Below are 23,325 nucleotides of genomic sequence, written 5' to 3'. Positions count from 1 at the left end.
GCTCCTCACCCTGCTGCTCCCAGCTGGAAATCAGCTTGAGGAGGGGGATGGAGGTGTGGGCACCCCCAGTTGTGTGAGCTCCTGGGAGCTCCAGCTCCAACCTTTTTTTGCTTTTTTTTCTCCAGTTACAGTAAAATGTCCCCCTCACGTCAGGGATTTAATTGCCACCTTTCCACAGTCTCAAACTTTTGAAAAAAACCAAAATGTATTTAATTCTGCAGCCCCATATTAAACCTGTCGTGGTGGGAATTTCTGCTGTATCAATTATACATTTTGTGTATAATTACCTCACACACTCCTGTGTGAGATCTAAAATTGAGCATATTGTCAAACGGTGCAAGCAGAAAGTGATTTTATAATGACAGAAGCAACAAAGCTGAGTGCCAGGCCTCATTCTTCATGGTTATTATGGCATTTTATTGAGGAGTGGATGTGGCTCAGCCTTTGCAATTCCAAAAGAATATTTTTAGATGCTGAGGTGCTCCAGCATCACTTCTTTCATCTCCATGAAGACGTGCAGCCCCTGCCTGGGGTGGGGAAGTGAACTTTGAACCTCAGAATTGTGAATTTGCCAGATACACTTGAGCAGTGTAACATCTTCTTTTGTCACCAGTGTGGACACCACCTGATTGGGTAATAAAGTTCTTTTTCTCAGGTATTTTGTTAGCAATCTTGCTGCACTGTAGCAGTGTTTAATGCACCTGAGTGCTGGTGGGATGTTAGACTCTTACTTCTCTCAGAAACTGCAGGTGCTAAGGCAGGCTGACACCAAGGAAGGTAATTGATTTTATAAAATGTCCCTTTTCCCTTATCATGATGGATGTTTAATCCCCTTTAATTAAAACAGGGAGCCAGCTTTAGCTTTTAAGTTATATCATCTCCTCTCCAAAACACTCCCTCGCTGGAAGTGGATCATGCCTAATCTGTTTGACTTTGATATCACAAAGTACACTTTATGCCAGAGCAGCAGTTTATGTGGAATTAAGGACAAATTACCAAAGGAACTTTAAAATAATATGATTAGTTGGAAGCACTGGTCACAGATACAATTACAATCTAGAAACACTTCTGGAATTCTGTCTTGTCAAAGTCTGAGGGCTGCAAACCTGAGAGTGCATGGAGTTACCCCAAATCTTTGTTGGTTAAAATATTTTAGAGTTTCTGCTTTCTTCCCTGCAGGTGCCCAGCGAGGTTCCTGGGTGGGGCATGTCCAGCCAAGGAGGGCAGGTCCTGCTTTGGCTGTCCTGGAGTGTCCCAGGCCAGGCTGGAGCAGCTGGGACAGGGGGGGGTGTCCCTGCATGGCAGGGGTGGGATGGGTGGATTTAAGGTCCCTTCCAAGCCAAATTCAGGGAATTCCATGGCTTTCTGTGGCACCCTCAGTTTGGTGCATCTGTGGTGTCTGCTGGTGCTGCTGTCACCGTTCCCAGCAGGGCTCAGGGGACATTCAGGGCTGGGGGATTCTCCAGGAGCCCCTCCTGGAGCAGCAGCACATCCCAGGAGCTGAGCATCTCCCTGTTTAATTCTCCCTCTGGCCTGCAAGGACTGCAGCTTTCTTGGCTGAACTCTTGTCCTGTCCTCCCCTCAGGACAGGAAATGTTAATCCCTGGAAAACTGCCTTGGAGGAGGAAAATGGGCTAATGCAGTCATGGAGATTAACTCTCCCAGGCTCTGTGCTGCTCTCACCCTCTGAGCACCTCTGGCATGTTCTGCTCTGTCCCCCTGCTCTGACACTCCAGATGTTCCATGGGTTTGCTGTAATCCCATTGCAGACTGGGGTGTTTGGAGCAGAACTGTGTGGCTGCAGGGCCAGGGCATTGTCCCTTCTCCATTTATTGCCTCCTGTCAGGGCTCCCTGCAGCTGCTGTTCCTGGGCTCTCAGGAGCCCCTGGGCTCTGGAGATCCTGGGATTCCTCAGCTGGAACCACAGCTGAGGTTTGTCCTTGAGGGAGCTGATGCTCCACACTGAGAATTTTTGTTTTTCTGAGTTTTGTTTTTTCCCGTTTCTTGGTATTAGGGAATTCAGGAGAAGATTCTGCATCCCTTCCTCCCTCAGTCCCCAAGGTCTGCATCATCTTCCATGGGAAGTGTGTGAGCTGTCCTGGCTCCTAAAAGTGTTCCAGGCCTGGCAGCAGAGGTTTGGAGGCTTTTTGGTGGAGTGGGAAGGAAGGAGAAGCAGGGAAGGCCATTTGGCCGTGGTGGCAGCTCCTCACAGCCCCCAGATTTCCTTCCTGCCTCTGCTGTCCTGTGTAATCTGTTTTACAGCTCTGCAGCTCTGGATGGAGAAAGAGCAGAATTTATGGTGATGGTTGATTTATAGATTAGCTGCAACACCATTTGCTCTCAGGCAGATTTGGCAGAGCAAGACCCTTTTCTGTTGATAAAAGGGAGAGAGAAAGGAACAGGGATATTCATTAAAAGGGATAAAAGGAAAGTGAGATAAAGTATGGCCAGGCAGAACAGCTTTTCACTCTCCTGACTCTCCTGAAATGAAGGTGAAATCTGCTTTGGAATGGCTTTCTGCACTGAGAGTTTGGGGAGGTGCAGGGATTGTTGGGGTGCAGAGCTGTGTCCCCTGGAATTCCCAATAACTGAGAGCAGGGAGTCATTAATCCAGCCCTGCAATCAATAATTCATCAATAGCAGCCAGTGCCCAGCTGCCAGCCCTGCGTGCTCAGGGTGCTGGGGGAGGAGGATGAGGGCCAGTGTCCCCTCAGGAAGGGCCAGTGTCCCCTCAGGAAGGGCCAGTGTCCCCTCAGCAAGGGGACAGTGCTCACTGCTGCCTTCTCTCAGAATCCATGGGGTCACCACCTTGTCCTGAGCGAGCTCTGGCTTGGATTATCTTCCCCATCAGGTGCTGCAATTGGAATAGTGGAGATTTCTCTTTTTAATAGACTCAGGTTTTTGTGGTCTTTCATTAGGCTGTTGTAGACAGATTATTAAAAGGTCATTTTTCTGCTGCAGAGGAGGCACAGGGTTTGGGGGGTTAGGACTCAAGCACTGCCTTTCTTCACTCACCCTCATCTAATCTAAATTCCAGGAAGGTCAAGCCAGACTGGGGCTGATGGAATCAGCTCTGGGATGGTGTGAGGAGGGGCAGTGGATTGGTCCCAGCCTCAGCTCCCTGCTCGTGCTTCCCCTCCAGAGCCCTCTTTGGTTTTTATCCTCACCCAAACCCACTGCAAAAGGCACGGAATTATTTTGTGCTTTGCTGCCATTTCAGTTTTCAGTCTGTGCATTTTATGTCCACCTTTACTGAGCCTGTTCCCTTGGCTGAAATGAGGAATTGCAGAGGTTTAGCTGTGAGCTGGGGTTGTAGCTGACCCTTCCCAGCTGTGGCTCCTTTTCCCTGGTGATTTTGGCAGGGGAGGTGCTGGTGTGGGCTCAGTCCCCATTTCCACAGCCTGGGGTGGCTCCTGCCCCTCTGCCCTGCAGGGTTTGGGTGCAGGAGGGTCCTGTCCCACCCTCTGGAGGGTCTGCCTGGTTTGGAATGAAGATCTGTGCAAGCCTGACAGGATCTCAGGTCGGTTCAGTAACAGAGGCTTTGGGCACTGAGCTGTGCTTCCCTGCTCCATCTCCTCCTCCAGCTGAGCTGCTCTGCCCCTGGGACAGGGAGCTGCAAATCCCAGCCTGGCACAGGGCTTGGGAGTGCTGCTGCAGAGCTTTGTCTTTATTCACATTTTGTTAACACGTTGGCACAAATCAGCGGGGATTTTTTTTTTTTTTTTCCTCTTTCTTTACTCAGCAGAGAAAATTGTCGAGGGGTGATGCCAAGTGCAGCACAAGTGAGTTTTAAAATAAGAGGAGCCTGTAGTAATGACAGCACTTAAATGGCACTCGGTGCTGTCTGAGAGCTGTGCTCTCGTTAACCCCTTCATGTTCCAAGAGAGAAATGTGCTGGGCTTGCATCCACTCCGTTCCCAGCTGCCCAATCAGCCACACAAAGGGATCAAACACAAGAAATAAAGGAAACTTTACAAACTGTGGCAGTGATCTTTATCAAATCTCAGCTACAACACTTGTGGCTTTGATGCTGACAAGAACACAGCTCCCACTTCAAAGCAGTTGTAGTGGGGAACTGCAGTTTGATGGATGAGGAGCATTAAACCTTTGGAATGCTGGATTTTTTTTCTCCTCAGAAAAGAAAAGAGAGTGTGTGTAGAGGCATTGCACCTCTAGCACAAGGGGTTTCCTAATCTAAGAATATCTTTCCTTACTCATGAGCAAATTTCTTTTGTTCTGCTGCAGGCAATTAGCCCTGGTTTTTGGTTTTTCAGGAATTCCTGTGCAGGGCCCAGGAGGGAGGCAGCTCACACAGGTCACTGGTGCAGGCTCACAGAGCTCTGATCCCCCTGCTTGCCTTTCTTCTCCTTGCTTCTGGAGCTGAAATGAGCTATTATTTTAGAATACAGGCTCTTTGAACATAATCTTTGCTTTTCTTTCTATTTGTATGGTATCCACTACAAAAACAACCAGTAATTAATAATCTGATTGCCAGTTTAGGGAAACAAATCTGATGTGAACAGGATCTTCCAAACAAATAACGGGGAATGGCAAGGCGATGAATATTGTAGTCATTCATCTCTGTTGAATTGTGTACTAATTATCTTCTTGGCTAAACTGAATGAGTAAATGACTTCATAATGTTTTTCCCCAAACACCTTTTCTTAGTGGAATGGCTCCTTCATGCTGCTCTCACTGCAGGCAGAGCAGGCTCTGGGTTATTTTTGCAGTGGAGGGAGAGACACTCCAATGTGCTCTGCAATTTTGTGCTTTGTGCTGGGCACTTGTGCTGTGGAGCTGATGGACTGGGCACTGAGAGTCCTTCCAAGAGCAGATGGTTGTTCACATTAAATTCTCTGCTTTAAAAAAATGTATTTAAAAAAATTACATTTGGAGTTCTGGAAAAATCTCCTCTTTGTATTCGTGGAGTTGGGGGTGAGTGAATCACTGGAAGTAGCCCATTGTGCTAATCCTGGAACTCAGTTGTACCTCTTGAAAATTCATATTGCTTTAAAATCAGAATTTTAAAAAGCTCCTGTCTAATGTCACTTCTTGAAACTAATGGCTCTTTAATCCTATTTCTAGCTCAAGGCAACTCCAAGGGCTGAGGAGTCTTTTAGAAGTGGATGATTGGCACAAGTTAGGCTCGACTCTAATCTCCCCATTCTCCATCCCCAGGGATTTGATCCCAGCCTCAGATCTGAGATCTTCTGCCCATCCTGCAAAACAAATGGAGAGTTTGCAATTCCCACCTCAGTTTCTTTGGGCAGGAGGAAGTTTTCCATCCTGGTGTCCCACTGGCAGCAGATTCGATGCTGTTGATTCTTGCTGTGGGTCAGGAGGTTCTGTGTGTGGAGCAGGGATTGTTCTGTGTGTGGAGCAGGGATTGTTCTGTGGGTGGGTCAGAGGGATTTTTCTGTGTGTGCAGAGGGATTGTGTGCAGGGAAGGGGCCCTGGGATGAGTGCTGGAGCTCTCTGCTGCTGCCCAGGCCCCTCCTGAGCAGCTTTGCCCTGATTTTCTCTCTGTGCTGGTTCCCCAGGCCCCTCCTGAGCAGCTCTGGGTTTGGGGTGTTCTGGGGCTGTGATTTGCTCCTGTCATCACCTATTTACTCCTAATTATGGCTTTTGCAGTTGATGCTCCCTAACCTCTGTGTTTATCTCTCGCTCTGGGTGTATTCCAATAAAAATGTCATTATTTAAACCATTGACACTGCTGGTTAAAGACACTGAATTCCTTCACCCTGTGATAAAACTCAAGCACTTGATAAAGGTTCTTTGCCAGCAGCAAGGAGCTCTCTGGTCCCCGAGTGATCTCAGATCTTATCTCCAGGCAGTGTTTGCATTCCTGGGGAGGAGGACAGAGATTCTCTTGTCCTAGCCAGGATCCAGAGAAGGGAAATGGGAGATTTCCAGCCCAGCCAGTGTGGGCAGCCTCAGGTTTGATGAGGAGAAAGGGAGTTGATTTCAGTGTTTTAACAAATTGCTGGGAGAAAGGGATGAAGGGAGGTTAATTATGGAGGAGGATAAAGGTGAGGAAGAGAGAGGTGGCCAACAAAGGAGCAATCACTTCTTGTTGAAATCCTTTTTTCTATTTTCCTACAGGAAAAACAACTTAAAAATAGTGTTGGACAGCAGGGGTTGGACTCTGATCCCTGTGGGTCCCCTCCAGCTCGGGATATTCTGGGAGAACAGAACCCCCACTTGTACCCTGAGCTCTGCTCCCACACACTGAGATGTTGTTTGATGTTTTACCTTGCAGAAAAAGCAGGACCTGAACTTTGCAGGGAGGGACCAGCCTGTGCTGATGCTGGTTCTGAATGGTTCTGCTGGATGATAAATGTTCCAGGGCTTTTCTTGGGAGGCCTTGCTGCTTGTGGGGGCTCAGGATGCTGAAGGTCAGGGTTCAGGTTCTGGGTTTATGGGCAGCCTTTGCCTCGCAGAGACTGCAACAGCAGCTTTTCATTCTGCCTGTCGTGGCTGGCATTTGAATCTCCAAGGGTCACTGTTGTTGGCACAATTAAATCTGCTTTGAAGACAGATAACTCACCCCAGTGTGACACATTGGCCTGGGCATTTTAAATGTGCTGCTCCCGTTCTGTTTGTGTTCCTCACTCCATAATTATGGGGTGTTAAACTGTGTGGGGCCTGCTTGGGCAGACCTTGTGCAGACACTGTGAAATTGAGTTTCTTCCCTTCTCCCAGCAATGGCAGAGTGACATTTCCAGAGTGTGGTGGTTGAACCTCCCTGCCCAGGAGCCCAGGCTGCAGAGTGGGTGTGAGTTTTGTGAGATAATCACTGCTAATTGCTCTGTGTTGGTGCAGGAGTGTAAATGAGGTGTGGAACAGGTGTAGCTGTCAGAAACTCTGGGACACAGCTGGAGTGGGAGCAGGGAGCTTTGGGGGATGTTGGATGCAGGAACAGGATGGTCTGGTCCTCTGCCAGAGGTAGGGATGGCTTCAGGTGAGAAGGATTCCTCTGAAACCAGGAGGAAAGAGCTGTGAGCCTTTGAAGTTTTAGTTTTTTGGCCACTGGCAGCCAAAACTGAGCTGAGTCCCTTGGAGGCAGCACCTGGGGCTGGGAGATCCCTGAGGAGCAGCAGGTCTGGAAGTGAATTCCCTGTTCCAGAGGGGTCCCTGATCCCAGGGTGTCCTCTTCCCTGACACACTTGTTTAATTCTTAATTCACAAGACATTTGCTTATTTATTCTCATTGTTCCTGATAATAATTCTAAGCCATTAGAGGGGAAAATTGTATTCAGAAATGCTGTTTCACACTTTATTTGTTTGATGATTTAGAGCGATAGAAAATAGCACATTTGCTGGCTTTTATAGTCTGATAATTATCCACATCCATCAAGCCCCATTCCAGGGGAATAAACAAAACACCAAGAAAATTACTCTATTAATGATATCCTATGATGGCAAACAGGACAGACCTCTCTTTTGTGTTGGGGATGGAGAGGGGACTGTCCAGTTCAGCTCCTGCTGGGAGGGAATTCCTCCCTGGGAGGGTGTGAGCCCTGGCACAGCTGGGGCTGCCCTGGATCCCTGGAATTCCCCAGGCCAGGCTGGACACTGGGGCTGGAGCAGTGGGACAGTGGGAGGGGTCCCTGATTTTAAATGGATATTTAAAATCTCTTCCAACCCAAACCATTTTGGGATTCCATGATTCCATTGTAACACAAGCAAGCCACCACTCCAGGAAGATCATTTCCTAACTCATTTATAGCTCTGGGGCAAAACCTTCTGGACCTGTGATCCTGACCCAAGAACTCAGGAAATTACATGGAAGTGGAGATCAGAAATGCTGGAATTGGGTTTGATGAAATAGGTCTGGAAGCTGAGAGTCTTTCCCACAGAGCAGCAAGTTCTGGATGTGCACAAGTGGTACTTGATCCACTTCAGGGATTTTCTGTTGTTTTGGTGGAAAGCAGAAAAAGGTAATTTAAAAGGCTCAGTATATTACTTTCAGGTTGTTGACTTGGGGGTAAGATGACATTTGAGCCACAGAACTATAACTTCTCTTGAGCTGGTTTTTCTTTCCCCAGTAAATCTCGAGCTGCCTGGCAGAGCAGCAGCACATTTTTCCTGCTGTAATCCCCAAAGTGCTGAGTGCAGGGTTTGGGTGAAGCCTGGCCCTGGTCTGGAGCCCCTGTGCAGGGCTGAGCCTGCAGGATGCTCTGCAAGCCCAGGGCTGGGAGGTTTGATTGATCCTGGCACAGTTTGATTGATCCTGGCCCAGTTTGATTGATCCTTGCCCAATCTGATTGATTGATCCTCGCCCAGTTTGGTTCATCCTCACCCAGTTTGGTTCATCCTCACCCAGTTTGGTTCATCCCTGCCCAGTTTGATCCCTTCTCGTCCAGTTTGATGGCTCCCCTTGCCCAGTTTGATCCCTCCTTGCCCAGTTTGATTCATCCTTGCCCAGTTTGATGGCTCCCCTTGCCCAGTTTGGTCCCTCCTCGCCCAGTTTGATCGTTCCTCTCACCCAGTTTGGTCCCTCCTCTCCCAGTTTGATCGTTCCTCTCACCCAGTTTGGTCCCTCCTCTCCCAGTTTGGTCCCTCCTTGCCCAGTTTGATCTCTCCTCTCTCCCAGTTTGGTCCCTCCTCTCCCAGTTTGATTGACCCTCTCTCCCAGTTTGATCCCTCCTTGCCCAGTTTGATGGCTCCTCTCTCCCAGTTTGGTCCCTCCTTGCCCAGTTTGATCGCTCCCCTTGCCCAGTTTGGTCCCTCCTCGCCCAGTTTGGTTCATCCTGGCCCAGTTTGATTGACCCTCTCGCCCAGTTTGGTCCCTCCTCTCCCAGTTTGGTCCCTCCTCGCCCAGTTTGGTCCCTCCTCGCCCAGTTTGATCCCTCCTTGCCCAGTTTGATTGACCCTCTCTCCCAGTTTGATCCCTCCTCTCCTAGTTTGATGGCTCCTCTCGCCCAGTTTGGTCCCTCCTCTCCCAGTTTGATCTCTCCTCTCCCAGTTTGGTCCCTCCTCTCCCAGTTTGGTCCCTCCTCACCCCATGGTTTGGCTCTGGCCATGGCTGTCCCTTGCCCTGGGGCTCAGGCTGAGGGGCAGATCCAGCTCAGTTCCTCCTGGGCTCTTGGAGCCGTGTCTGTAGAACAGGAAATTGTTGTTTGTTGTTTCCCATGCCAGAGCTGTGGGGTCCCTGTGGAATTTGGGCTTTGCAGCTGAGCTGAGCCCCGGCCGTGGGGATGGGGACACCAGGGCTGCTGTCCCCAGTGCCACAGAGCCAGCCCTGCCCAGGGGCTGCTCCCCTTGGGCTGCAGCAATTTTTAATCTTTCCATTGTTGTTGTGCCTTGCAATCAATCACTGGTGTGTGGCTGGAGCTCAGTCTGTGCCGTGCGTGCACGAGCCTTCTGTTTCTCCTCCTGCCTTTAAATAGCAGCCCAAATTCTGTCTTTATTGCCTATCTTTATGTAAATCAGTCAGATTTGTGAGCATAACTTAAAGCAGAATTTGACCTACTTTTAATTCTCTTCTGCAGTTAATATTTTGAATTCCTAAGAATAAATGCAGAGGGATGTGTAGGCTCTGCTTCCTAAAGACTGGCCCAAAGAAAAAAGTTAATTTCTAAAATGGGAGTCAGCTATTACCATTCTGTGCTGGGGTATTTTGATTTGTGTATAATTACATATAGTTCTTTTTTATAAGCTGGAAATTCCTCCTCTCTGCCTGGTTTCTATCCAAGCAAGTCTTTTTTCTTTGTCTCTCCATGGGCTGTTCTCTGAAGCCTCGCTTGGCTTTTTGCAGGCTGCAGTTTCAGATAACACAATAACCATGTTCCAATGTATTAAACTTTTAACATCCTCAAGATTCAATTAATCTTATCTTTACAACTCCCAATTACAGGCACTAATTAAGTGAAGGTTGCATTGTAGACTGGGGATATTACATTAATCATCAGCAGCCTTGTAGCCATAAATTAGTTCTTTCCCAATCCTTCAGCATTTTTCCCAGAAGGAATGGAATGTCTCATTTCCCTGTTTTAAGGGACATTAATCCCACAAAGGAGCTTTGGATCGGGATTAGTTTTATCACATTTATGTAAGTGATGAATGGTCTTTGTAAAATAAAAGCCACTAGCTTTGTCCCAGACAAATGAAATTGAATTGTTTGACAATTATGCAATTTAAGGCACTGTCAAACTTTGGTCAGGGGATGTTGGGAGTCCATTGCTGCATTTATTATTTTACAAGATTAGGTGCTACACAGTGTTTTGCCTTAATTTTTTTTTTTAAGCCCTCAGTTTAAATCAGCTTAGTGCCCAAAGCCTGGAGCCCCCTGTGTGATTTGTGTGCTGCTCCCCCTGCCAGGCCAGCTCAGGTGGGTTTGATTTTCCAGGCTGGGGAAATGCAGGATGTGGCTGAAATCCCCCAAACTGGGGCATTCTGAGCCCCCAGCCCAGAGGGGCAGTGCTGGGCACCTGTTGAGTCCCTCCTGCCACATCCTCTGAGAGGGATGGGTTTGACATCTTTATTGGAAATAGCAAAAATAATGCATTTTTTATTATTCACTTTGAAGAGAAGTTATAGCTGGCAATAAATGCCATTCCCACAAATGTAAATTCTCAGAATTCTCTGTCACAAAAAGCAGGGAGAGCCATATTTAATTTGCTGCAGAATGTAGCCAGTGATTTACAAATTTCCATTGGCAATATTATTGTGTGTCATCATGTTAAACACGTTTAAATGTGTCCTGGTATTCAGTTCCCTTCTTGCAAACGGAGCACATAAATCTTTGTCACCTGGGCTTTGCTCCTGAGGATATTGTGAACCTCAGAGCACTCCCAGCTCCTGGGAAGAAAAAAAATCATTTGGAACCTCCCTGCTGTTTGTACGTGCTGGGCACACCCAGCCCTGTCTCAGACCTGGGGGACCCTTGATTGTTTTTCCAGAAATCTGTTCAATAATAAAAAAAGAATTCACAAAAAAAAAAAAATTCCAGTCAAATTCTTTTGTACTTTATTGACCCCTAATGTAAAAAACTGTCTTTAGGAAGTGCAGAAGTTGTTCCCTACAGCCTTTGATGGTGTTTTCATCAGCACACCCTGCATTTTCAGGGTCACCTCATCAAGAAAATTACTGAACACTTTAATTCCATCATTTCACATCAGACAATAAAATCCAGCATGGACATAAGGACTGAGCCATGACTGCTGAGCTGTGCTGAAGAATATTTCCTTTTTTGAATAAAAGGAGGTTTATTTTCCATAGCACACAGACCCTCCTTCTCACCTTTTCAGCCCATCCATTTCTTGCTTATTAATACCCAGCACAGTTTTATTCTGCAGATATTCCCCCCATGAGAGCACACCTGCTGTTCCCTGCACTCAGTTATTTCTGGGGTTTCCAGAGCTGTGTCATCACTCTGACTCCTCGATTTTCCTTTGCCCTGTGCAGTCTGGTGATGCTGTTTGAGAAAACATCAGGGAAATAACAAACTTGGTGTAAGATGTCTGAGGGCTTGTGTGGAAAGCTGATATTTCCATGGATGTGTGGTACTGCTGCCTCTCAGACACACAGAGCTGTGCTTTTATTGCCACCATGGAGGGCTGTGCTCAGGGTTATGGCCCCCTTTTCCTTTCACTGTTTTTACATGAAATCTGATTTTTGGTTCTGTCTGTCCCCCCAGGTATGCCATTCCCCCAGAGCACGGCAAGAGGCTGGAACGCCTGGCCAAAGGTGAGCTGGGACTGGGACTGGGACTGGGACTGAGCTGGGGCTGGGACTGAGCCTGGGATGGGCTGGGACTGAGCCTGGACTGGGACTGGACTGGGCTGGGACTGAGCCTGGGATGGGGTGGGACTGAGCCTGGACTGGGACTGGACTGGGCTGGGACTGAGCCTGGGATGGGGTGGGACTGGAACTGACTCTGGACTGAGCCTGAGCTGGGACTGGGACTGAGCCTGGGATTGGGACTGGGACTGGGACTGAGCTGGGCTGGGCTGGGACTGAGCCTGGGACTGACTCTGGACTGAGCCTGAGCTGGGACTGGGACTGACTCTGGACTCAGCCTGGGACTGGGACTGAGCTGGGACTGGGCTGGGACTGAGCCTGGGCTGGGACTGGGGCTGGGACTGACTCTGGACTGAGCCTGGGCTGGACTGGGACTGATCCTGGGCTGGGCTGGGACTGGAACTGACTCTGGACTGAGCCTGGGATGGACTGGGACTGAGCCTGGGCTATGTTTGGTGTTTTTCCTTTTATTTTATCCTCATCCTCCTTTATTTTCTAGTGCCATAAAATAAAAATTTTCTAGTGCCATAATATTAAAAAAACCCCCAAACCCAAACCAGTGTAAGGGAGGGAAAAAGAAAAGGGGAGTGGAGGTGGGGGAGGGCAGAGTTGTTGGAGCAGTGACCAACTCCCCCCCCTCGAGCTCCAGGGAGGATGTCTGGCTGCAGAAGTGGGGAAGTTTTAATTTGTTGGTGTTGTTTCTATTTCTGTTCACACTTGCATAGGTTCAAGGAGCTGCCCAGCTAAAAAAAGCTGCTGTCCCAGAGTAATTAACTCCAAATCTCTGTGGTTTATCTCCAGAGAGGCAACTGGGGTGGTTTAAATCTGGTGGGGAGGGTGGGAGCAGGCAGGGAGAGGAGAAGTTCCAATGCTGATTTCCCCAAAACCCAAATCCCTGCTGAGCCCCAGGGTGTCAGGGGGAGCAGCTGCTGTGGGGTAAATGCAGGATCAGTGTCCTGGGGCTTGGTGCTGTTGTTTTCCTGGGCACTCAAAATACAAACGACACTGCAAATGGCTGCTCAGAAATGTTGCATTTCAAAGCTGCAGCTCAGTCGTTTGCCAGGTTTTAATAGATGAAAAAAGTAATTTTTATAAGAAGTCAATCAATCAGATGACTTGTGTTCTGCAGACTCTGAAATAGCACTCCAAGTCTGACAGGAGCAATAATAAGTTTCTTGCTGTTTGTAACTAATTTTTACGGATGATCAATTTTGAGGCACGGAGATGGCTTGTGCTGTAAAACCAGGAGCAAATTATCAATGATCTGGTCTTTATTTTAACTTCCTCTCTGGAAGCTGGGTGGCTGATGATTTAACTCTGCAAAGAGCCAGAATTGCTGCCTGGCCATTCCCCTGTCCTGTGCATCAGTGGGGAGAAGTTTGCTATGGAGAAATGAGTGTGCAATTAATATGGAAAATGAATAGCTGAGCTGTAAATGGGCTCACTGGGAGAGCCATGGAGCCCATGGAGAGAATGTTAATGTGTTGCCATGTTATTGGTGCTAATCACTTAAAATGTGCTTCTTTATTAGTGGCTTTAATGAGAGCCACTTAAACTGTGCATTAAAAAGAGGAACTGCAGAGAGGGACGACAGACTGGGTAGCAGACAGTCATAATTTTAATTGAAATGCTTTTAGTACAAAAATATAAGAAAACCTGGAATCCAGTAATCCTTTTGACTTTCTGAAACCCCTTCCATTATGTCTCATCAATTAGTTTTGGTTCCAGAGCTTGGGTTATTTGTTTTCCTAAACTGTGCTGGGTTTGAGTCCCTACAAACACACAATTTGTTATGGAAGCACCACTTGGAGGGAAGGACAGGATCTTGAGAGAAATCAGGTTCCATTGGCTGAGCTGCCATGGAGGGCTTTGGTCAGTGTTTACCACTGATTCAGTTTTATTAATTATTTGTGATTTGTTGTAATAACTCAGCGTGGACCTTGGGTAGAATTGAACACATTGATGGTGCTGAGGTGGTGACTGGGTCAGGTCCTGCTGCCTCTGCCACTGGTTGGTGACCACTGTGGGGATGGAGACTTCTCCCCTTCCTTCTCCCCTTCCTTCTCCCCTTCCTTCTCCCCTTCCTTCTCCCCTTCCTTCTCCCCTTCCTTCTCCCCTTCCTTCTCCCCTTCCTTCTCCCCTTCCTTCTCCCCTTCCTTCTCCCCTTCCTTCTCCCCTTCCTTCTCCCCTTCCTTCTCCCCTTCCTTCTCCCCTTCCTTCTCCCCTTCCTTCTCCCCTTCCTTCTCCCCTTCCTTCTCCCCTTCCTTCTCCCCTTCCTTCTCCCCTTCCTTCTCCCCTTCCTTCTCTTTTCCCCTTTCCCTTATTGACATTTTTTCCCTTTCCCCATTGACATTTTTTCCCTTCAGGGGGTGTGTGGGGCAGGCTGCTGTGGGCTCTGGCAGTCGTGTTGTTTTCCCTGGAGCAGCCCAGCAGTGATGCTCCTCCTCTGGTGTCTCCACAGGATTTTTCCCAGGAAGCTCTCAGGGCTGTGACGCTTTCCTCCGGCACAAGATGACTCTCATCTCTCCCTCCATCCTGAAGAAATATGGGATCCCCTTTGACAGGGTAGGTGCAGGAGAGCAGCTCTGCCTGAGGAGCAGCTCAGCACCCCTGGGGAATGGCTTCATTTCCAGGGCATTGCTGCAGAAAGGAGGGTTTGGTTTGCCTGGGATGCTGAAGGGAAGAAAAGCTGTCACTGGACAGTCTGGCCATGGGGGATCCTCTCAGGTAGGGAGGGACGAGCTGTGAGGATGTTCTGGCTCACCAAGGTGATTCAGAAACACTTTTTAATTTTCCTGTGGGTCCAGCAGGACCCAAAGTGGAGCTGGCTGTGCTGGTTGCTGTTGTGTAAGAGCTCGAGCTGCTCTGAGCCTGGAAGGATCCCTGCAGCTCTTAAGCCCTGATTTGAAGAGAGGGGTCATGTTTGTTTGGTGTGATCGTTTTAATGTGCTTATTCTCAAAGTCTTGTGGCAAGAAGTAAATCTCCTCAGCCCAGGGTGGTTACAGGGATTTGTATCTGTGCAGAATCACTCAAACTGCTGCTGCTGCTGCTGGCTGTTCCCAGCACAGGAGCCAGAGCTGCCTGGGCATGTGGGAAGTGTCAGAGCTTCAAAACTGCTTCCATGGAGTGGGAGGGACCCTAAATCCCCTCCAGTGCCATGGGCAGGGACACCTCCCACTGTCCAGGCTGCTGCAAGCCCTGTCCTGGAACATCCCTGTTATTCACAAACTGGGAACAAGTGCCACTTTTCCTGAGGAGCAGAGATAGGATCCCTTCATCCGAATTCTTGGCAGATTTCAATGAAGTTGAAATAGGCAGCATTTATAAATCTCTATAATGCTGTTCTGGAAAAGAAGAAACAGATCAATACTAGGGCTTTTTAATAATTAAAAATGTGTATTTCTGTAATCTCCTATTGATTTCTCCATTTATTCCTCAAGAGCTTGCAGAAGTCAGTAAATTTGGGGCTTTCTTCATGAGTGGCAGTTTGTGCTGGCTTTCCTTCAATAGTTATTACTTTTCTGCATGGCCTATCCATCATCTGGAGTGTTCTCTAATTTATTGTGGGATAATGTTGACAGCAGTGCCATGGATGAAGGGGGCTTGAAATGGAGACACCAGGATGTGCTTTCAGTGACAGGAACATCATCTGCTGTCCTGTGGAGCAGCAGGGTGGCACTGCTGGGGTGTGTGGAGCTGGCTGCAGGCTGGACTTCAGCACCCCCTCCTGAAACCCTGCAGGAACTCCTTGTGTGTCACAGCAGCTTTTATTCCCTCTTTTAAAAGTTGTTCCTCTGATATTAATGACATCAGCAAGCTGAGCTGTTGGCCCAGCTGAGGGGGAGCGTTTGAACTGGTGTCTGTTTGCATTTGGCATTTCCCCACGGTGGGGTTGGAAGTGGAGCCTCTGGGAGCTGGGAGTTGTGGCTGTGGGAAGGAATCCAGCTGGAATTGCTGGGCTGTGCAGCTGGGAGGGCTCTGCCAGCCCTGCAAGGACAGGGAAGGTCGAGCTCTGCCTCCTGCACACCCATGCTGGGAGGTGCTGCAGGAGGGGCAGCTGGGCTGGGAGCTGCTCCTGTTTCAGGCCATGCTCTGAACAATTAAACTTTTTTTCCCAATGTTTTTTCTGCACAAGATATAAAAAGAGGGGTTTTTAGAAGCATTGAGATTGATTTGCCTCTGGTTCTAGCTGTGATCTGTAGAGTTCAGCCCTTATTAGTAATGTCTGTAACACTTATTGTTGTTTTGATTTTATCAAAGTTGAGTCACAGGATGGTTTGTGTTAAAGCCATCCAGTGCCACCCTGCCATGGGCAGGGACACCTCCACTGTCCCAGGGTGGTCCCAGCCCAGCCTGGCCCTGGACACTCCCAGGGATGGGGCAGCCACAATTCCCAAACAGACAAAAGCTGGGCTGGAATTTTTGGGGTGTTTGAGTTTTGGGTGAACAGGTGTGAGTGAGGCTGATAAATGTGAGTGGGGAAATAACCCCAGGGAAGGGCAGGAGGAGCTTCAGGAGGACCCTGCTGGGCAGAGGGATTGTTAGGAGGGAAATCCAGGCTCTGGCTGGGGCTGGGAATGAAGGCTTGGGGCTCCCACGAGCCAAAGTGACCACATCAGAGATTTATTGATCTTTATTGATCAGCCTGAGACCCTTTTGTAACTGGAGCCTGCAGGTGTAAATGATTCAGATCATGAGACCCCTTCCACCACTGTTGTGAGTTTTTCCCTTAAGAGAAATCCTTGGGTGTCCTGCAGCTCCAGGAGCGTTCCAGGCTCAGCCAGGAGCTGGCAGTGCCGACCCTGCAGCGGGCAGAGATTCAGCAGTGGGGATTTTTAATGGGTGCCTGTTCTCAGGCTGCTGCAGTGAGTGACCTGTGGGGTGTCTCCTGCTTTCCCTGTGTGTTTCAGATCACCCAGGAAGCCGGGGAGTTCATGATCACATTTCCTTATGGTTACCACGCCGGCTTCAACCACGGCTTCAACTGCGCCGAGTCCACAAACTTCGCCACGCTGCGCTGGATCGACTACGGGAAAATGGCAACGCAGGTGGGCTGGGCTGGGCTTAACTGGGCTCAGCTGGGCTGGGCTGGGCTTAACTGGGCTCACCTGGGCTCAGCTGGGCTGGGCCAGGGCATGGATGGGGCTGCAGTCTGCCCCTGGTCCCGAGGACACCATGGGAACCAGCCCTGCTTTGGGCTGTGCTCTCTGTGTCCCGTTTTCCCTCTTGGTAATTTGTTTATTCGAAGGGTTTAGGAGTGGTGACTTTCTCAGGTGTTGCATTCACCTTGAACAGGCTGATTTGGGCTTGGTAAGTTGGAATTAGAGGTTGTTTTGGGCTTGGTAAGTTGGAATTGTTTTTCTGTGCATCCAGGCTGTGTTTCACAGTGGATGAGGTGACTGATGTCACCTCACACAACTCATTAGGTGCACGCTGGAGGGGAAGGAACAAGCTGGAAATACTTTATTAGCACTGTGGTAATAACACTGAAAATACCTGAATTCCTCTAATCTGTGCACTCAGTTAAGTTTGGAGAGTTGTGTTATTTCTCATCAGGGCAGGTGCCTGGTGTGCTTTGGTTTGTGGCTGCACTGGTGCTGCCCTGCTCTGGAGTCTGCAGAAGAACCAGCAAAGCTCCTTCAGGAGAACCTGGGGAGTTCTACCAGGGCAGGGACACCTCCCACACTCCCAGGCTGCTCCAAGCCCTGTCCAGCCTGGCCCTGGGCACTTCAGGGATGAGGCAGACATTTGGATTTGTTCTGGAGTTAAAGGGATGGAAAGAAAAACCTTAAACTGTAAGAGGCCTCAAATCAGTGTCAAGTGTCTGAATCTCAAAGTAGCCAAGCAGCCTTGGTTTAAAAAAGTAAAAAATGGTGTTTGCCTGCTGTGACCTTGTACAGCAGGTTCCTGTGGTCATGGTATTACACCCCAGAAAATGGGGTTTATCATGGAAATTCAGACAGACCCTTAACTACAACAGAGCCAGCAGGCACCACTCGAATATTAAAAGCAATTTTGGGTTCAGCCATGTGTTCACAAACAAGTGACATTTGGGAAGTGCAGTTTTAGATGGAGCCTCCATGCTTACATTGTCAGGCAGCGTAGCGTGAAATTACTGAACAAGCAGCAGCAGAGCTGGGAGCAGATCTGGGGACACAGACTGCAAGTGTGGCAGGAGATGCCCAATTTATTCCCACTGCACTCTGGCACTTGTCTGTTCTGAGCTGCCTGCCTCACATGGCTCTGAAGCACGTGCTCATTAATTAACCCTAATAATTAACCCTGGCATGCCTGCCTGGGGGTTTGTTACACTGGGAGGGCAAAGCTTGGGTTAAATCCCACTGAGCTCAGCTCTGTGGGGAGGCTTGGATTGGAATTCCCAGGGAGGCTGTGGCTGCCCCTGGATCCCTGGGAGTGTCCCAGGCTGTCCCCTGCAGCACCTGGGGCAGTGTGGGACACATGGCAGGGGTGGCAGGAGTTGAGATTTGGGGTCCATCCCAACCCACACCATTCCCCAATTCCCAAGTGTGTGATTTTTAGTTAACTACTACAGCTTTCCTATATTCCAAAAATGGCTTTATTGATTTATGTGCTCCCAGGCACAATTAGATTATCCTTGCTCACATGCAGGCAGGTTTGGGTTTTGTTTTTTTTGCCATATAAAAGTTCCTGGGAAGTCTGAGCTGGTGAATTCCCTCCTTCCCTTGTCCTGCCAGCACTCAGGAGAATGGGAATCAGTGTGTGATGATCTCCTGGACGTGGTGCTCTGCTCTGAGCTGTGTGTTTGGTGCAGGGCAGGAGAGGCAGGCAGAGGCTCAGCAGGGCTGTGCTGATTGCTGCCAGATGGGTGCAATGTTCTGCATCCCACAGAGAACCTCCCTGGGCTGTAAAAACACACAATTAGCAGCCTGGAGTGTGAGGATCTGCTTCTGGGACACTGGTCCTGCTCTAATTGTAGAACAAGTGTCAGGATTAGCAAAAAAAAAAATAGCAATGGCTGCAGAGTAGTGTGGGAAAGTACCAGGGGTAAATCCACTTGTGTCTGTGAATTTGTAACCAGGATGGGCAGATCCTTAAAAGCTCCAGTGGAGATTGGTTTGGTGAGCACCAATCTGAGTTGTCAAAGCTCTTTGAGGATGTGCTGGGGGGTTTTGGACTCTTTCTCCCCTTGGGTTTTTAGTTAGAGCAGGACTTTTTTCCTGGGCCTGATTTTCTGATCCTTCCCCAGTGCTTGGTTTGTGACAAACCAGTTCCAAGGGCAGGAATCTGCAGGGCTGGTCCCTGGGGCCGCCAGGGACCCTCCTGGGGCCACCAGGGACCCTCCTGGGGGCAGCCAGGGACCCTCCTGTGCTAGCCAGGGACCCTCGTGGGGCCACCAGGGACCCTCCTGGGGGCAGCCAGGGACCCTCCTGTGCTAGCCAGGGACCCTCCTGGGGCCCCCAGGGACCCTCGTGGGGGCAGCCAGGGACCCTCCTGTGCTAGCCAGGGACCCTCGTGGGGGCAGCCAGGGACCCTCGTGGGGGCAGCCAGGGACCCTCCTGGGGCCACCAGGGACCCTCCTGGTCTGTCCCAGCTCTTCTGGGGATCCCCCCAGGTCCCAGCCCCTCTTCAGGGCAGGGGATGCTCCTGGGGTGTCTCAGGAGTTCACAGGGCTCTCACAGCTCTGGAGATCCTGGCACAGAGTTTCAGAGTCAGCTGCAATCCAAATATTTGCTTTGGCCTTCAGCATTCCAGATCCAGTGCTGGAGCTGAGGAGGGCTGGGTTTATTTGTATATGCTGCAGTTAATGTTTGCCTGCATAGGCAGAGCTTAGAAATTAGGGAGAAATATTTCCCTTTGTTCTCTGGAGTTGGAGTCCCTCAGTCGTTTGTCTTCCATTTGTCAGATTTTTTTTGTGTTTGGTGGTTGAAAAAAAACTGCTGAGTGAAAGGCAGGAAATTATACTTTTCATTCTCTACCTTTTTTTTTTTTTAATTTCTTTTTATTTTGCACCATGAGGCTGCAGTTCCTGGTTTCCTGTTTCTGACCTTCCAGACCTTCTGCTCACTCTTTTTTTTCTGTGCCATATGTACAATATAGAGATAATCTCAAATTTACACTTGGAATTTCTTTCATTTAATGTGCATATAATTTTCCAGGTAAAATTGAAGCTTTCATCAAAATTTACATTTTAGTAGATTTTTTTCCCTTCAGTATATCTGCATTTCCCACGAAAATAAAACCTGTGAGGTTTTTGCAGAAACCTGTTTGGTGATACTGCAAAATTGGTCCCCAAAATAAGGCAAATCAGAATTGTATTTTTGCATCACTTTGTGTCTGTGCCTCAACTGACTCTAATTAGACCTTTTAAGCTCAGAACACATAAAAAAATCTATTATGAAATAGCATTTCCATAGTTTATTTTTGTCAGACATTCAGAATTGCTCTTTTAGTCTAATTAGACCTTTTAAGCTTAGAATACATTAAAGAAATCTATTATGGAGCAACATTTCCATGGTTTATTTCCATCAGACAGATTCAAAGTTGCTCTTGTACAAATTCTTCCACCTTTTTTCATATTTATATTTTTATATTATTTGTAAACACCCCTAATGCCCTGCTGTTGATTCTGTGCAAGAAAAAGGAACTTTAAGGATTTTTTTGTTTGTTTTTTGGGAGCTGTCTGGAAGTTTTATCAGCTCCTTCCTGAGCTGCTCCCAGGTTGTGGGCAGAGTTTTTGTTGGTGAAGGAAGAGCTGTGTGAGCAGGGTCAGTCCCTGCTCTGCTGGGATGTCCAGGGCTGGATGCTGGGATGTCCAGTGAGTGTCCCTGGGCTGGATTGGGCTCCAGACCCTGCTGGTGTTGGGCTGGGAGCAGTCCCAGAGTGTTTGTGTCCCCAGTTCTGTGTCTGAGAGGGGCAGCAGGGAGGGAGGGAGGTGCCCTGCAGCAGGGACAGCCAGCCCGTGGGAATCTTTGCTGATGGTTTTGTTTGTCAAGCTCTGGGAAGGGTTTCCAGTGGCTTTGCTAATGAGCTGGGCTGATGTTGATGCTGTAATGACTCTGCAGACGGGGGGCCAAGGCTCATCTTCCCCACAGCCATTCAACACAAATCTGCACTCGGGGCTCTTCCTCCTCCTCCTCCTCCTCCTCCTGAGCTGCTCACTGTCCCACAGAGCTGCTGCCTTCACCTGCCAGGAGCAGGAGGCTGCAGCCCAGCCTGGCTGGGTCCCAGCAGCACATCTGGAGTGTGGGAGCAGCCTGGGCTCCTGTGCCTTGAGCACTGGTTTGTACTGGGGGTGTAGGAGCTCTGTGCTGGGATGGGGCAGGGGGAGCTGGGGAGGTTTGTGAGTCCTGTGACAGCAGAGCCCCCTCCCAGAGCCCCTGCCCCATCCCCTGAGCCCCTCCCAGAGCCCCTGTGCTGCCCTCCATCCCCAGAGCCCCTGCCAGAGCTCCTGCCCCATCCCCAGAGCCCCCTCCCAGAGCTCCTGCCCCATCCCCTGAGCCCCCATCCCCAGAGCCCCCCTCCCAGAGCTCCTACCCCATCCCCTGAGCCCCTCCCAGAGCTCCTGCCCCATCCCCAGAGCCCCTCCCAGAGCTCCTGCCCCATCCCCAGAGCCCCCATCCCCAGAGCCCCCATCCCCAGAGCTCCTACCCCCTCCCAGAGCTCCTGCCCCATCCCCTGAGCCCCTCCCAGAGCTCCTGCCCCATCCCCTGAGCCCCTCCCAGAGCCCCCATCCCCAGAGCTCCTCCCAGAGCTCCTGCCCCATCCCCTGAGCCCCCTCCCCAGAGCTGGAGTTCCTTCCCTGCTGTGGGAGGCAGGAAAGCTTTTAGCAGGGATTATTTTGGTCTGGCATTGAAGAACTTCAGTCTGGAGCACGTCAGGTTTTCTGTGCTGGATAAATTTCCATTAAGGCCAAGTGGGAGGCTCAACTGAGTCTCCCAACTGCTTTTATCTGAATGTGAAGGTTTTTTTTTTTTTTTTTATTTGAGTCATTTTTTCCATGAAAACCAGAGGTGCCACTTTAAATATGTAATTTTGGTGACTATTTCTGCATAAGGAAAAGGCTTATTTTCCATTAACCTTTCCTGTGTGCTGGAACTGCTGAGGTTCAGTTGAGTGTTAATAGTTGGGAATTGAGGGAAATATCCTCACAAAACTTGCTGAAGGTTGGAGTTGAGTGAGTCTGCACTTTTCCATAAATCTTTTGATTTTATGACTTCGAGGAGACAGGCATTTTATTTGACTGTTATTTTATATGGACTTATTTGTGTTTTTATGTTAAAAAATATTGCAAAGAAGATAATGGTTGTACACTCAATAGCCACAAATTCCCCCCTATCAGTCTTGCAGTTAGAATTGATGGGACAGGGCTCCTGCTGTGGTCAGATATTTTACCACAGGCTCCAAATTAGGGTTGCAGATAATAAAATAATGAGGAAAGGAAGAATGTCGGGGTTTTAGGCTGGAAAAAGGTTTAATTGTGCATTTCCTTACAGTGTTTTTCCATAGTTAATAAAGTTAATAAAGGCATGAACTTATGGAAGAGGAGAGATGGGGCTGGGAAAAGCCTCCAGGGGTGGAATGAGGAAAGTTCCTGAGATTTGGTGAATGTGGAATCTCCTCCCTTGCTGCTCCCCTGTGACCAAAGGCAGAGAGCTGACCCTGGAGCTGATGAGTTTTGGTTTAGTTCCAGTGCCATGGCCAGGACTCTCAGTGGGTCCTTGGTGTGAATATTCTGATGTTGATTGGGTTTGGTGTGAATATTCTGTTGTTGATTGGGTTTGGTCTGGCTCCAGCCTGGGGTGATGGAGGAGGGGAAGGAGCTGGGGGAGATCTCAGAGCTCCTGGAGCTCCTCTCCTGTTGTTTGGACCTCTCCTGTTGTTTGCTTTGGGATCTTGTCACCCTGGAATCCTGCTGCTGATCCAGAGGAATTCTGTGAATTCCAGGCTGGAGCTTTGTGGTTCAGCTTGGTCTCACACACAGGAAATGAGGTTGTGTGTCTCCCCTTAGTGCTGCTGTTTTAGTGTTGACATGTTCTTCTTTTTTTTTTTTTTCTATAAGGTTTAATAATAATGGAATCTGGAAGTGTTAGAGTTTGAGGGATGTTGGGAGGAGAGATCCTGCAGAATTTGGGGTAGGAATGGGCAGAGATGGGGGTGTGGGCATGATGTCTTTTAGGAAATACATGTGTTTTTGGCAACAGCAAAATGCTTTGAAATAATGACAGCTTTGTGCAGGGGAAGGGTGTGGGGCTGGAGCCCATGCCAGGGAACAGCCTTGCTGGGATGGAGCAGGGCAGGGAATTTATGGCCAAGGCAATTTCTGACCCTTCTCTCCCCTCCCTCTCCCCTGGTGCTCCCCACTGTCCCTGTCCCACCCAGGAACTGTCCCTGTCCCACCCAGGAACTGTCCCTGTCCCACCCAGGAACTGTCCCTGTCCCACCCAGGAACTGTCCCTGTCCCACACAGGAACTTCCCCTTTTCCTGCTGATGGGGAGGGGATGGAGAAAAGTCCTGGCCATGCTGGGAGTGTGGCTGTGAGGAAATATCCCTGCACAGGCTGGAAGGAGCCCCAGAGGAAAGAGGCTTTGTCAATTAT

The 23,325-nt window shown here is 49.1% G+C and overlaps 1 protein-coding gene across 2 annotated transcripts in view; it reads left to right on the top strand.

Annotated features, from left to right (window-relative positions):
• Positions 1–23,325, top strand: part of KDM4B (lysine demethylase 4B) — a 68,659-nt gene that overhangs the window by 17,568 nt on the left and 27,766 nt on the right. For both annotated transcript variants that reach the window (XM_033082030.1, XM_033082029.1), the window contains exons 6-8: positions 11,642–11,691; positions 14,207–14,310; positions 16,657–16,794. In XM_033082030.1, coding sequence (XP_032937921.1) covers positions 11,642–11,691; positions 14,207–14,310; positions 16,657–16,794 — 292 coding nt within the window. The remainder of the gene's footprint in view (positions 1–11,641; positions 11,692–14,206; positions 14,311–16,656; positions 16,795–23,325) is intronic.

This window comes from Catharus ustulatus, chromosome 29, assembly GCF_009819885.2.
Source record: "Catharus ustulatus isolate bCatUst1 chromosome 29, bCatUst1.pri.v2, whole genome shotgun sequence".
Classification (NCBI taxonomy): Eukaryota; Metazoa; Chordata; class Aves; order Passeriformes; family Turdidae; genus Catharus; species Catharus ustulatus.
Note: the sequence above shows the minus strand (reverse complement) of the source record. Positions and strands in the feature narration are given on the sequence as shown.